The sequence below is a fragment of the Balaenoptera physalus genome, assembly GCF_965194825.1.
Source record: "Balaenoptera physalus genome assembly, chromosome: 4".
Classification (NCBI taxonomy): domain Eukaryota; kingdom Metazoa; phylum Chordata; class Mammalia; order Artiodactyla; family Balaenopteridae; genus Balaenoptera; species Balaenoptera physalus.
The window spans coordinates 103,688,270-103,702,893 of NC_138891.1; the positions used below are offsets into that span (position 1 = coordinate 103,688,270).

At 32.7% G+C, this 14,624-nt stretch overlaps 1 protein-coding gene across 4 annotated transcripts in view; it reads right to left on the bottom strand.

The window, feature by feature from the left end:
- ARL13B (ARF like GTPase 13B) overlaps positions 1 to 14,624 on the bottom strand; it is an 83,869-nt gene that overhangs the window by 4,853 nt on the left and 64,392 nt on the right. For 3 of the 4 annotated variants that reach the window (XM_082460501.1, XM_082460504.1, XM_082460503.1), the window contains exons 7-9: positions 12,922 to 13,147; positions 10,427 to 10,543; positions 9,387 to 9,455 (exon numbers count right to left, since the gene is read on the bottom strand). In XM_082460501.1, the coding sequence (XP_082316627.1) occupies positions 9,387 to 9,455; positions 10,427 to 10,543; positions 12,922 to 13,147 (412 nt within the window). The remainder of the gene's footprint in view (positions 1 to 9,386; positions 9,456 to 10,426; positions 10,544 to 12,921; positions 13,148 to 14,624) is intronic. The other variant, XM_082460502.1, reaches the window with a different exon arrangement.

A 14,624-nucleotide genomic window follows, 5' to 3' on the forward strand; every position in this document is an offset into this window, starting at 1 on the left:
ATAACTCTAGGTTATAAATTATTCTCTACTTGATTTAATAAAAAGCTGTACCTAATGTATATATTATTATTGTTTCCAATTAAGTGTTCACATTAGAACAAAACAAACAACAAACATCTAAAATTTGTGGAACCTATTGCCAAAGCCCTGATAAAATCAGTATTTGTACAATCCATGTCCTTCTCCAATGGCTATTACTTCTAGGAATTTGCAGAGAAAAATTCATTAATTATCTTAGTGTTCTGGTACATAGGAATCTTTTACAATGATGCTTCAATATAGTTCATTGATTTAGGGCATATTTGATACAGAAAGTCTTAATTTGTACTTCATAATAAGTTCCTAGCCCTTAATTATCATAAATTTAGGTTTATAAATTTAATAGCATATGGAAACCTTCAGTAAGTAAGTATTGTCTGGCCTATTACATTAAAATTATTCTAGAAGCACAGGTGTTCAAGATTACTTGAAATAAATATATTAAAAATATATTTAGGGGCCCATTTCCAGTTCTGCATGTGCTGGAGTTTAGCTAAGCTACTCCATGGTATTGCTACCTCAGCATCTATTTTGTCTGGCCAAGTGGCCTGTGGGGGCCTTAAATAGATACTAGCACCTCATGCAAGAACATGCTCTAGAAAACAGCCTGCAGAATCACAAGTAAATGCTAAGTTCCTGATATGACTTCCCCAATGGCCTTCGTGATCAACTGTCTCCCTCGCCTTCCCTTAGATAATACCCCAGAGGAACTTACCAAAACTCCGCTGTTTTGGTTTGAACTGACCAATCTGGCCTTAGCCTGGGAACCCCAAAGCACTCCACCCACAGGCCCTAATAAAGGCATGTTGCCCAGGTACTGCAGTTCTCTGCCTACACCTTGCCTTGACCTCCCACATCCCACTGTGGAACCCTTGAAGCATGTCATGTACTTCCTCCAGGACCTGTGAGTAATTTCTTTATTTCAATTTCTCTTCCGGTCTTTTTGAACTGAGGCCAGGGGCTCTACTTAACAAACATGAATTTAGCAAAGTCCTAACAGCATTTAAGAAGCTTGGAAGTCACTCCATACTAACGAGAAGTAAACAGCTGAAAGACTGAAAAATCACTAGTTCTTCTGGGATCCATAAGAGAGGAGGGAGGTCACAAAACAAACCACTGCCCTCAATATTGGAGAGACAGGCAAACACAGGAAGTCTCAGTTTACCAGGCCAGACATTCATGAATGGAAAGTGCTGAGGGAACCAGTGCCCAGGTAGGAAAACTTGAAATGTAATTGACAAAATGCTCGATGCTCAGTGTGGACAAGCCTGAGAGTTAAAAACTCTAGGGAAATTAAGTCATAAGGGGGACCCCCTCCGATATTGTGAGATTCAGCTCCAGGAGCCTGAACAAATTCCCACAGTAAATACTGGAGAAAAATCCCCTCCTGCTCACAGCAGAGCAGGGGAAAAGGAACCATTATGAAATACCTTGGAGTATTTTGTTCTTAACAAGGCCTGCACTGGAGGAAACTAGTTAACCAGAGCCTAACCCGCTGGGGTATTATCAGAACCTAACCCACCTGGGGAAGTGCAATAACCAATCCAGTTGGCCCTAGCCATTCTGTACTACTTAATGGGGGAGAAAAAAAATTTGAGAAACTCTTATGAAGTCAACAGTCCAGAGGCACAGGCTCACTAAAAGACTTGAGACCTAATCACAGGAATATAGAATGCTTCCCCTGCCACCACACAGCACCACGGCATTACTAAAGGCCTATTTACAGTAGTTCCTCTTACCAAGTACATCATGCTGGACTATCAAAAAAGAAGTCCAGAAGGCAAAAACACAATTTGAAGAGACAGAGCAAGCATCAAAACAAGATATGGCACTGATACTGGAATTATCAGGCCAGGTATTTAAAACAACTATGACTAATCAGCTAAGGGCTTTAATGGATGAAGTAGACAGCATGCAAGAACAGATGGGAAGTGTAAGCAGAGAGATGGAAGTCCTAAGAACCAAAAAGAAATGCTTTCGGAAAAAGAGAAAAGAACACTGTAACAGAAATGAAGAATGCATTTGATGGGTTTATTAGTAAACCGGACATGGCTGGGAAAAGAGATATATATCAATAGAATCCTTGAAAACTAAAAAGCAAAAAGAACTGAAAAGAAAAAAAAGAGAACATCCGAGAACTGTTCAAGCACCAAAGGTCTAACATACATGTAATGGGAATACCAGAAGGAGAAGAGAGAAAGGAGCAGAAGCAACATCTGAAGCAATAATGACTGAGAATTTCCTCAAATTAATGTCAAACACCAAACACTGGATTCAAGAAACTTAGAGAACACTGTGCAGGATAAATGCCCCCAAAACTACATCTAGGTGTATCATTTTCAAATTACAGAAAATCAAGGGAAAAAAAAATCCTGAAAGAAGCCAGCGGGGAGAAACCACTTTTCCAGTAGGTGGACAAAGGTAAGAATTACATCCAACTTCTCCCCAGAAACCATGCAAGCGAGAAGAAAGTAGAGTGAAATTTTTTAAGTATTTAGAGAAAAAAAACTGCCACCAACCTAGAATTCTATACCCTGCAAAATTATTCCTCAAAAGTAAAAGAGAAATAAAAACTTTCTCAGAAAAACAAAAAATGAAGGAATCTTCCCACTAGACCTGCCTTGCAAGAGATGTTAAAAGTTCTTCAGACAGAAGGAAAATAATAAACATCAGAAACTCAGATTTACATAAAGAAAGAAAAAGTATCAAAGACGAAATATGTAAAGGTAAAATGAAAACTTATTTTTCATATTCTTAATTGATCTAACAGATAACAGTTTGTTCAAAATACTAATAGCAACAATGTATTTGATTATATATACTTATATGCATATCTCATGTACATATATGCTTATATATAAATGCTTATGTATGCTTATGTATGCTTATATATATGCTTATGTATGCTTATATATAAATGAAATGGATGATAGCAATGAAACAAGGGACAGGAGGAAAGAATTAGGATTCTTTGGTTATTATAGGCATTCACACTACCCATTAAGTTGTATAGTATTATTTGAAAGTGGACTTGGATTCGTTGTGAATGTATATTGCAAACTCTAGGGCTGCCACTAAAAAAAAGTCCATGACAAAGGAGGCAAGAATATACAATGGAGAAAAGACACCCTCTTCAATATATGGTACTGGGAAAACTGGAGAGTTACATGCAAAATAATCAAACTGGATTACCTTCTCACACCGTATACAAAAATAAATTTTAAATGACTAAAGACTTAAATGTAAAATGTGAAACCATAAAATCCTAAAAGAAAACATAGGCAGTACGCTCTATGACATCAGTCTTAACGATATTTTTTGGATATGTCTCCTCAGTCAAGGGAAACAAAAGCAAAAATAAACAAATGGGACTACATCAAACTAAAAAGCTTTTGTATAGCAAGGAAACTATGAACAAAACGAAAGCCTACTGAATGGGAGAAGATATTTGCAAGTGATATATCCAATAAGGGGTTAATATCCGAATATACAAAGAATTCATACAACTCAACATCAAAAAAACAAACAACCCAATTAAAAAATGGGCTAGAGGACCTAAATAGACATTATTCCAAAGAAAACAGACAGATGGCCAACAGACACGTGAATAGTTGCTCAACATCACTATCATCAGGGAAATGCAAATCAAAACCACAATGAGATATCACCACACACTTGTCAGAATGGCTATAATCAAAAACAACACAAATAACAAATGTTGGTGAAGATGTGGAGAAAAGGGAACCCTCATGCACTGTTGGTGGGAATGTAAACAGCACAGCAGCCACTATGAAAAAAAGTATGGAAGTTCCTCAAAAAATTAAAAATAGAACTACCATACAATCCAGCAATTCCACTTCTGGGTATTTTTCCAAAAAAAACAAAAACACTAATTCAAAAAGACATGTGCACCCCCATATTCATTACAGCATTATTCACAATAGCCAAGATATGAAACAACCTTAAGTGCCCATCAATAGATGAATGGATAAAGAAGATGTGATACACAAACACAAACACACACACACACACACACACACACACACTGGAATATCACTCAGCCAGAAAAAAAAAAAAGGATACCTTACCATTCTGACAACATGGATAGACCTAGAGAGTATTATGCTAAATGAAACAAGTCAGACAAATACTGTATGATATCACTAGCATGTGGAATCTAAAAAAAAAAACCAAATGAACAAACATAAAACAGAAACAGTCATAGATACAGAGAACAAACAGATAGCTGCTGGACAGGGGAGGTGGGTAGCAAGGGCAGTAGGGTGGGGTGCGGGGGGATGAGTGAAATAGGTGAGGGAAATTAAGAGGTACAAATTTCCAGTTACTAAATAAGTGAGTCACAGGGATGAAATGTACAGAGTGGGGAATATAGTCAATAATAACTTAGTATCTTTGTATGGTGATGAAGGTGGTCAAAAGGTACAAACTTCCAGTTATAAAATAAGTAAGTACTAGGAACGTAATGTAAAGCATGATTAATTAATTAACACCGCTGTATGTTATATATGAAAGTTGTTAAGAGAATAAATCCTAACAGTTCTCCACACAAGGAAAGTTTCTTTTTCTTTTGTCTTTATCTGTATGAGATGGTGGATGTTCACTAAGTTTATTGTGATAATCATTTCATGATGTATGTAAGTCAAGTCATTATGCTGTATACTTTAAACTTATACAGTGCTTTAAATCAATTATATCTCAATAAAACTGGAAGGAAAAAATAAAAAATAAATAAAATAATGAATCTGAATAAATTTCAATGTAAGAATGAGAAACAGAAAATTACCATTAGGCAAATACCACAGTAATAATTATTGCAGACACAATCCAATGATGGAGGCCAAAACTAGTAGGCTAAAGTTTGTGCAGAACAGAATATTTGCATAATCTTAAAGAATCACTTCTAAAATATTTACTAATTACAAAGAGGGAAAACAGTAACATTTTACAATGTGGCAAATACCACCTTATCCAAATGATCAAGGTTAACACCACCAGTAATGAGACATACCAACATCATGTACCCCCTATTTCAAACATTTTGAACATCAGTTTGGTTAAACAGTCAGATTTGCTCTTGTGTCATCAGTCTGCAGCCTCTACCAGAGTGTACCATAGACAATACTTGATTTGCCACAGCTATATCATTACTTAACAAAAAAATTTTTAAAATAATAAACTGTATATTCTTGCCTCTTTAAAAAAAATTAGGAGAAAATGATTGTCCAAGCAACTAAATTTAAAGCAACTACTAAGCTGCAATGATGCTCTAACAAATCTTAATGTAATAGTATAATATAATGAATTCAAAGTATGGATTTCAAAGCTGGACAGACCTAAGTTCAAACCTGATTTTGCCACTTATAGCTATGTGACCTTGGGGTATAGGTTCCTCACACAAAAAATTGCCCATCTTACAAGGCTATTAGAAGAATTAAAATGAGATAATGTACCTAAAGTACTTAGCAACATGCCAGTCACATAGTATATACAGTTATTACTATTGCTATAATTAAAATTATAACAGAGACAATTATTTTGATAAATTTAAAGTATGCCTTTTCTAACTTCTTGATTTCAAAATTAATGAGAATTATAACACATAACAGAACTCAAGATTAAACCAGAATGAATACCATTTCTATTATGTTTTACTTCTGGAATTTAAAAGTACCCTATTAAAAAGATAAATCACATACACATGGCAAGAAGTATCTTTTTCCCTCCCAAGAAATTATATTTTTTTTGCAGTTGATGCTGTATTATTTCATTGCCAGAATTAAATCATTCTACACAAAATAGGTTTCTTATTGCCTTAAATGTAGGGGATATAAGTTGATCATAGTGCCCAACTGATAGGACCAAATTAATTGATATCCATTTTTATAAAGGGCTTCGAACTTTTTAACATACAAAATTTAATCTTCATTCATGTTTTAAGATTTGAAAATATTCTTTAGTTTTGTACTTGGTATTTTTGGCTAACAGAATCTTGAATTTATTTCTCATAATGTGTAACACATAACATGTTGATGAAGTACAGATTGAGAGTATTTACAAAGTGAAGAATGCATCTGTCTTACCTGTTACACAGAGTGAGGTTTACAGAAAGTAAAAGAAATTAGAAAAGTAATAAAATTAAATTGCCATCAAGGTAAATGTCTCTAATCAAAGAACAAATAAGAATCTGCCTTAATTCCTAATTTGACTACAACAAATTGTTTTCATCTCAGTAAATTTTAAGTGCCAAACCCAAATGTAGTTAAATTTTAATTATTTACCCTTGTTTGTCATGTATCTGTTGTCTACTTGCCATCAACCACATTCAAATAAATGTGTACAAAGTTAGGGAAGAGAAGAGGATGAGATTATAAAATTGGCAACTATCAGCATCTCAGATGAAAATCTCATGATAAACACTAAAAACTAATTTAAGCTTTTTAATTAAAATTTTAAATTTATTATACCTACTTTCTTCTCCGTTAATGAAAGCAGAGTTGATTGTACATTTTTTTTTACCTAGATAAGGTATACTTTGCCTTAAAATTTATGAGAAAAAATAATAAAGATATTTTAAAACTTGTGAAGTTAGGATGTCTAATTCTTTGCTCTGAGAAGTTAAATTTATTGATACATACTTAAAATTAACTGATATATTAGAACAATGGTGGTCTTAAACTTAACTAATTGATTATAATTCTTTCCCAGGAGTTCTAATTTAAAAATAAATACAGGAAGGCAAAGAAAAACAAAACAAAAACAAAAAACAACCTTCTTAGCCCATTTTCAACCTCTTTTTTACTTGCTTCTAACTATAATGTTCCCCCTAGATGCTACCATTAGTTCTTTCCTCCTTATTCTACATACTTTCCCTCAGAAACAGGAAACTATCATTCTTTCAACTGCATTCATTCAGTAAACAATTAACAGAACACGTATTACAGAACAAAGCATTCCTATTGTGTGATGACAACAGAAAAAAAAAAAAACTACCTACATACCCTCCCACCCACCTGTGTCCCTTTTCTCCAGAGCTCCAGAATCTTATTTGTACTGGCTTATAAACATTTCCAAATAGATAAGCCTACAGACACCTCCAGAGCAGGTTTCCTTCCTCCTCATGTATTTTCAGTCTTAGAAATAGCACCAACCTTCCAGCACCTTGAGCCAAATAATTTCCTGTTCCTCTCTCCTTTTAGCCCATACATCCATTCATCATATAGTACTTATAACTGTTCAAATATTCCTTGTATACATTTTTATTCTCCGTTCCAATTCCTATTCCTCACTTCTCACTCTGACTACTGCAACAGCTTCTAACTGGGATCCTTACCTCAGGTGTGACCACAATCTAGTCTATACTTTACATTGTGACAAAAATTATTATCCTAAACAATAAATCTTGTAATACTATTTCTCTGCTAAAAATGTATAGTGTCTCCTGTAAAATTATAGCAAGTCCAGACATCTTACCATACATGTGAGGCCCTAAACAATCTGGCTATAAGCCATAATTCGAGGATCAGCACTCTCTGTAACTTTAAATTTCCTCTTTCTTACCCATTCTACCCACATGAACCTAAGCTCTAGTCACAAGTAACTTCATACTATTTTCCAAATAAGCAATGTCTTTTCCCACCTCTCCACCTCTGAATAGTCTGTTTCTTCTACTTACTGACTCTTCTCATTCTTCAAAGACCCAGTTCTAATACCACTTTCACTGTCTAGGCGGTTTGTGCACAGTACTCCAATTGTACACCATAGAACCTTTCACCATACATTGTGAATTGTCACATATACTATAGTAAGCTGGAGTGTTATCTTTTATGTTAGACTAGGATCCCCAGAAAAGTAGAATTTACGTCTTATTCATCTTGGCATCACCAATGTTTTAGGTGGTGTCAGATACAAAACAGTTGTTTGTTGGACGCCTAATTCAGTAAGAAAAAATAGTACCTGTTATATGAGAAATTAATATTTTTCTCTATGTACATGTATTTATATATATTCACTGTGTTGTTAGAAACAATTAGGTAATGCTAACATATCTGTGTATAAATACATGCACACATGTATATGTATTTATACACACATATATTAGCATTATCTAATTGTTTCTAACAACACAGTGAATATTTAAACTGATAATGTAGTCTAGCATACACAATTTCAGAGTGTAATAAAACAGGAATTAACCTATTATAGTCAATAAAAACATCATGATGTAAAGTCAGCAACCAAAAAGACATGTGATTTCACTGTAATTTTGATATAGTCTAAGGACAAACTTTCTGTCTTTAGAATTGAAAAAAATCTTTTAATTTTCACTAATGATTATGAAGAAATATTTCATTATTGACACAGTATTCAGAAAAAGAAAGCAACCAGCACATTTAAATTTATATACTTTTTGAATAAAATATTTTATACAGTTCAATATAATTTCAAATTATATATAATGCTTTTCTAAAGATTAAACTTCTGAATTTTTTTTTCCCTAGTAAATGGGTCTTCTTAGGAAACCAAGTTCTAGATTAGGTAAACAGAGCTATCAGAAAGGAGATGAAATGTTCTTGATAAAGAAGTTTATTGAGTTACTATATATATATAAAATTATCCTTCTGCATTTTAGAAATATTTTATTAAAAGAATCTGGGCTGATGGTCTGAAATCAGAACTTCTGCCTGTTGTATAAGGCAGTTCTCTACTCCCAACTGTCCTTTCTCTAGTTTTCCAGGTGAAGTTCTTATGCCCTATACTGGCTGTACTAAACCTTGTGTTAATTTCATCCAAAAAAAAGTGTTTTCTTTAGTCAATGAAGCCTTTAGTAACTTTCTATTTAGCTGAACTTTATTTGGCTTACTGATTTGGTCTCTGATCTTACAAACTGTGTTACTCTTTACTTCACTGTAATATACAGCAGCTGAGTATCATTAGAAGCAGAGAAAGAATAATTATTTGGCATTATCATTGAGTATATTGAGCATATATAGGACAATGAAGTTTTTAACACCATAATTGTACTGTCTCATATTTAATTTATTTAAAAATCTTTCCCTTTTACAACTATTTACATTAATATATAATGGATAAACACAAGCTCTGACGGTCTTTACCTCTGTATTCTAAGGTAAAGGTCAAATCAAATTATATAGAGGCAAAGGGCACTTAGGAATAAAAAAATAAATAAATGAAAAAAAGTGAAGTATAATGAAAAAGGATGGTTGTGGATTTGAAAGGCTTCCAAAAGTAAAAGTTTGTTGAAGTAATGAGGTAAAGAAAAGTGAATGTGATACGTAGAGCTTTGAAAACTGATCCTTTTGCATTACCATTATGACGTGTTTCACCAAGAGGCTCAAGTTTGGGAAGTCTAGTGACTTTGGGGGTTCCCCAGCCAACTAAAGAAAAAGAAAAACATTTAAAAACACTGTTAAACAATATCTCTTTAGGTCTGTTGAGAGGATCCCTTTCCTGACAGGAATGTAGATAACTTCAATATCAATTCATATATACTGAATGATGCAGTACTGAATAACCATAAACCCATTTTAAATGGCTTCTATTTAAAAATGTAATTATAGGTTGGTAATATCTGCTTAAAGTTTTTATTTACCTTTTGTTAAAAATATAAGCATCCTCACTACCATCATAAATAACCTTAGGCTACTATTCTAACCCCCAACAGAGACTAAAAGAAATGTACACTTATTAAATGGAATACTAGAAATGAGTCTTAAAATAATTCTCAAAGGAAAATGTTACCATCTAAAGCCTTCTAGCAGGGCTAAAAGGAAACTATAAACGTATACGTTTGATATTTATTGAGTATGTGAGGTACTATGCCCAGTGCTAAAAAATTACAATTATTGTGCAGTTAGTATGTCCCAGAGCTTTATATGCAGTATTCCACTTAATCCTCAAAACAGCTTAGAAGGTCGGGATAATTGTTGGAAATATAATGGAAACACTCACACATCTTGGTTTCAAATGTTAACTTTCAGGATGAAAGATCCAATTTTTTAAAAGCTCATGTTAGCCGTCCATTCCTTAAACTTAAATTCCTTTTAGCAATCTGGGTACTGATATTTCAAATAGGACTTGAATCCATTATAAGAAGTGCTTAGGTAAAGTTTTCTTATTAATTTTTACTTATTTTTTTACTTTCATAAAACATTTTTTCTGAGTTAAAAAAAAGCAATAGATATTTATGTTGATAAATTCTGAACAAAGTAGATGGAGCAAAGAATTCTACTTTTTTCACAATTCACAAGATGATAAATATACTGAATAAAAACTGCATAATTTCTTTCTTTTTCTTCAATGTTTAAAGCAGTATTTCTAAATTCAGTATCAACATCAGTTTACTCACCAGGAGGAGGAGGTGGGGGTGGTGTTGGACTCTTAGGAGCAGAGTCATCTGTATTAACAGGTTCTACACGGTGGCTCCTTTTCATTCTTAGTTTCTTAGTTTTCTTTTTACTGTTATCTGTAAGAATATAAACATGAAACTTTATGCCTCTGTGAAGAAGTTACTTCTATAATAAAAACTAATGAACAGAATTAGAATATTGGTATTATTATTACCATAGGAATATATCTTCAATTCAACTTAAAAATTGTTACCAATAATGAACTGTGAACTTGCCTTCACTAAGAATAAATTTTTAAGTGATGGTTTATTGGATGAATGATTGATGAATATGACACAAATGGCAAAAAGCCATATTTTAAGTTCTATGAGAGGTGATTTGGAATACAAAAAAAGTCCATATTTCCAAAAGTAACATTTTTTTCCCCAAATATCATACTAAGTAAATGGAATTATCCAACTGCAGGGATTTCCATGAAACTCAGAATGACCTGGGGAAAAAGGAGAGGTATTGGTTTGTCTCAGCAGGATATACAGAATGATTCTAGGTATAAGTCCAAAAATAATCCTTTGAGATGTGAAAAAACACCCCAATCAAATCTAAACACATTATCTATGAAAATAACCCCCAAATAAGGTATGCCCAATATAAATATATGTAACCAAAACTCACATTATTAGACCTTACAGAACTGAATTTGTAATCTTTCTAAAAATAACTATTTACAGATTCTCACTTAAGCACATATGAACATTTTAAGTGCATCTGTGTTGTTAACATGTAAACTTTAACAACGTGGACCAGGATGGCATAGTAGTTAAATAACCAAACATCAAAGTCACTGAAATATTTTCACTGACAATCCCAAATTGCTAAATTTATATATATAATACATTTTCTAAAATGGAAATTATCTGTTATACAACAAGCAGCCAACATCTATGAAACCTATAAAGCAATGAGAAATACAAATATATTTAGAAACATTATTTTTCTAAATAAATTAGTATCACTTGAAACATTTTACTCTAGATAGAAACAGAGACATCTTTTTACAATTAAAGCTGTAAGCTTTACAGTTGGGAGAAAGGAAAGAGAGCCTCCAGAACCACATGGTACTTTAGGATGGGCAGTAGAACAGGGTCATGGACAAGCACAGGATACGAAGCAGAGGACCTGAAGTTGAGGGAAGCGTGTCTCAGTACAGCCACAGATGAGACGTATGATCTTAAATTACTCAGCCTCTCCAAGGCCTTGGTTTCCTATTCTGTATAATGAGAATAATATACCCGAGGATTGCTATGGTAAATAACATAGTGCTGTGTTAAATAATATTTTCAAATCATCTACCAAATCATTTTGTTCTTTAACAACATATTAGTGTTTGAAAGAGTTCTTCCAATATATTGAGAGGCCACTTTAAGTCTACTTTTTGTTTTACCCTATTGATAGAGCGATATGGGTACAAATGTGGCTACCCTAACTTCCCAAATTACAAAACTATAACTTTCAAATCTAATTATTTCTATATAGCAAAATATCCATGTTAGCTAATCTGCAGCTCAGGGACTGAGATCTTATTTTCATAAACTCTTTGATACTGTACAAAAATTCTTATATACCATGGAACCATATTGCTAACTAGGAATGGCAAGGAAGCAATGATTATTGAGTATTTCCGATGTGTCAGGCCTTGTGCTAGGAACACTATAGGGTTACTTTTATTATAAGTAAACCTAAAAGCCTGGTGAAAAAAAAGATGACAACCCCATTTTAGAGAGGAAACGAGGACTGAAGAACACTATATAACGTAACATATATCTAGTAGATGAGAAATTCTGGATGCTACCCCAGGTTGTCTTGAGTACAAAGGCAGAGGCTCTCTCTATGATACCAAAAGATGTGAACTTCCTGTTAAATTACATAACCACTTAGAAAAAGTAAAGTAATTATGAATTGCAGATGTTGTATAATATTAAAATAAGAGTAATATGGCTATTTGATAAAGCTTTCAAAATGTTCAATTGATTTTGTCTGCATCCTATAGAAATAACAAGTAAATAAAGGAAATGATGCTGATCATAACATTATGAGGATTAAGAAAAACGAAACAAACCTCCAAAAGCTTTAAAGGTTTTAAATACATTCCAAGGATTCCTGGGGCTATGCAATATTCCAAATTTTTGAAAATGAATTTTCAGCTGAAATTCTTTTAAGTTACAAAGGACTAGATTTTAAGGCATCATGAATAAAAACATAAATTAGCAAACTGACTAATGATTACCTAAAATTCAAGAGAAAACCATGATAAATAACGCATTTGGAGATGAAAAATCTTGCGATACATTTTTTATGAAAATAATCATGACAAATGAAAGAGATATTTTTAAGTTTTATATATATTATTTATGTTATATGTAATATATAAAACTTAAAAATAAAATAAATATAAAAATAAATAAGTATATATATTTTTAATAACTAGATTTATCACCTGATTCTGATGACTGCTGGTCTGTCTCATCTTCATTTTCCAACTGCTGTGTTAATGCCTCCTTATAATTTTCTACTATTCCGAACTCATTGTTTTTTTGGCTACTGTCACTGATCTGGCTCTGTGTCTCTATTTGCTCATGCTCCATTTTATGTTTCAGGGGACAGCCATCACTGTCTTCCTCCACATTTTGCCTCTTTTTCTCTCTTTCAAGTTTTTTTTCATTCTGACAAAAATGAAATATATCATTTTTAATATAATGGTCATATCTAAGATAGTTTTAAGGGAGAAATCAAATAATCCAAGAGCATTCTGTAACTTCCAGGCAATGTGATATTTCTATTAAAAAATTATTTGTTGAATATATCATTAAAGCACGCTAATTGTCAAACATTCAGAAAACAGAGATAGTATAAAGAAAGAAGACAAATATTACCAGTAATTCCACAATCTAGAGATGACCACTGGTTGATATATAGTCACTAAGAGGTGCTTCTCTTTGCCTACCCCACACACGTACAGACATACACCATCCACAAACATACATAAATGTGATTGATTGTCTATATATACATATTTATGTATATTTTTAAACAAAAAAGAATTGAAATTTTAATTTAAAAATATACATTTCTTTCTTTGTCAATGAACCTATAAAGTGCTTAGACTACTGCATGACACGTACATAGTAAAGTGTTAGCTATGAAAATATTATATAATGATATATGTGTAAGCCATTACTACCTTCATCAATTATACAATCGTTTTGAATGGTTCTATCATCTTATTTTACCAATACCCAATCAATGGACAAAGAAGTGATTTTCAACCTTTCACTATTATAAGAAATATAATTATTGAATTACTCCTTTAGAATAAATTCCTAACAGTCAAGCTGTTGGATCAATGAGTAAGCACATTTTAAAATGTGCCATACTACAAACTTTCCTTCAGAAGAACTAAAGTAAAATTACACCACAGGCAAAGGGTTGAGAGAGTATATTTTCCCATATCTTTTTTTTTTTTTTTTGGCCTCGCCACTCGGCACGTGGGATTTTAATCCCCCAACCAGGTATCGAACCCACACCCCATACAGTGGAAGCACAGAGTTTTAACCACTGGACTGCCAGGGAAGTCCTCCCTGTGACATCTTTTTTAATGCTTTTTTAATCATTATCAATCTTTTATATCTCTGACAAACTAATAAATATTTTTTACCTCAGTGTTGATTTGATTTATCATTGAATATTTTTATTATCAATACAACTGAAGATAAGTTATTAAATATGCTTATTGCCATTTTAATTTTTCTTTAAGGAACTACCCATGATAACCCAATGCCTGTTTTTCTACTAGAGTCTCATTATTTACACAGTAATTTTTTAAGGGTTCTTTTTTTGTTGTTCCCTGGGTCTCAAATATTTTTCATTAGGATTAGCTTGGGTTTTTTTTCTGTCTTTAACTTTGTATAACATCTCTTTAAATACTGAATATAATACGATCTACCTATTTTTCACTTTATGATTTGTGGCCTCATTGTCCTGCTTTGAAAGTTTCAACATCCTCCAAGTATATACAAATGTCTAACTGTATTATTTGAGTATTTTTAAGGCTTCTTTTTTTATACATTTAAGTCTTTTGAAATTTAATTTGGTATACAGTGTTCAATAATTTTACTTTTTTCCAAATGACTGTTCAGTTGT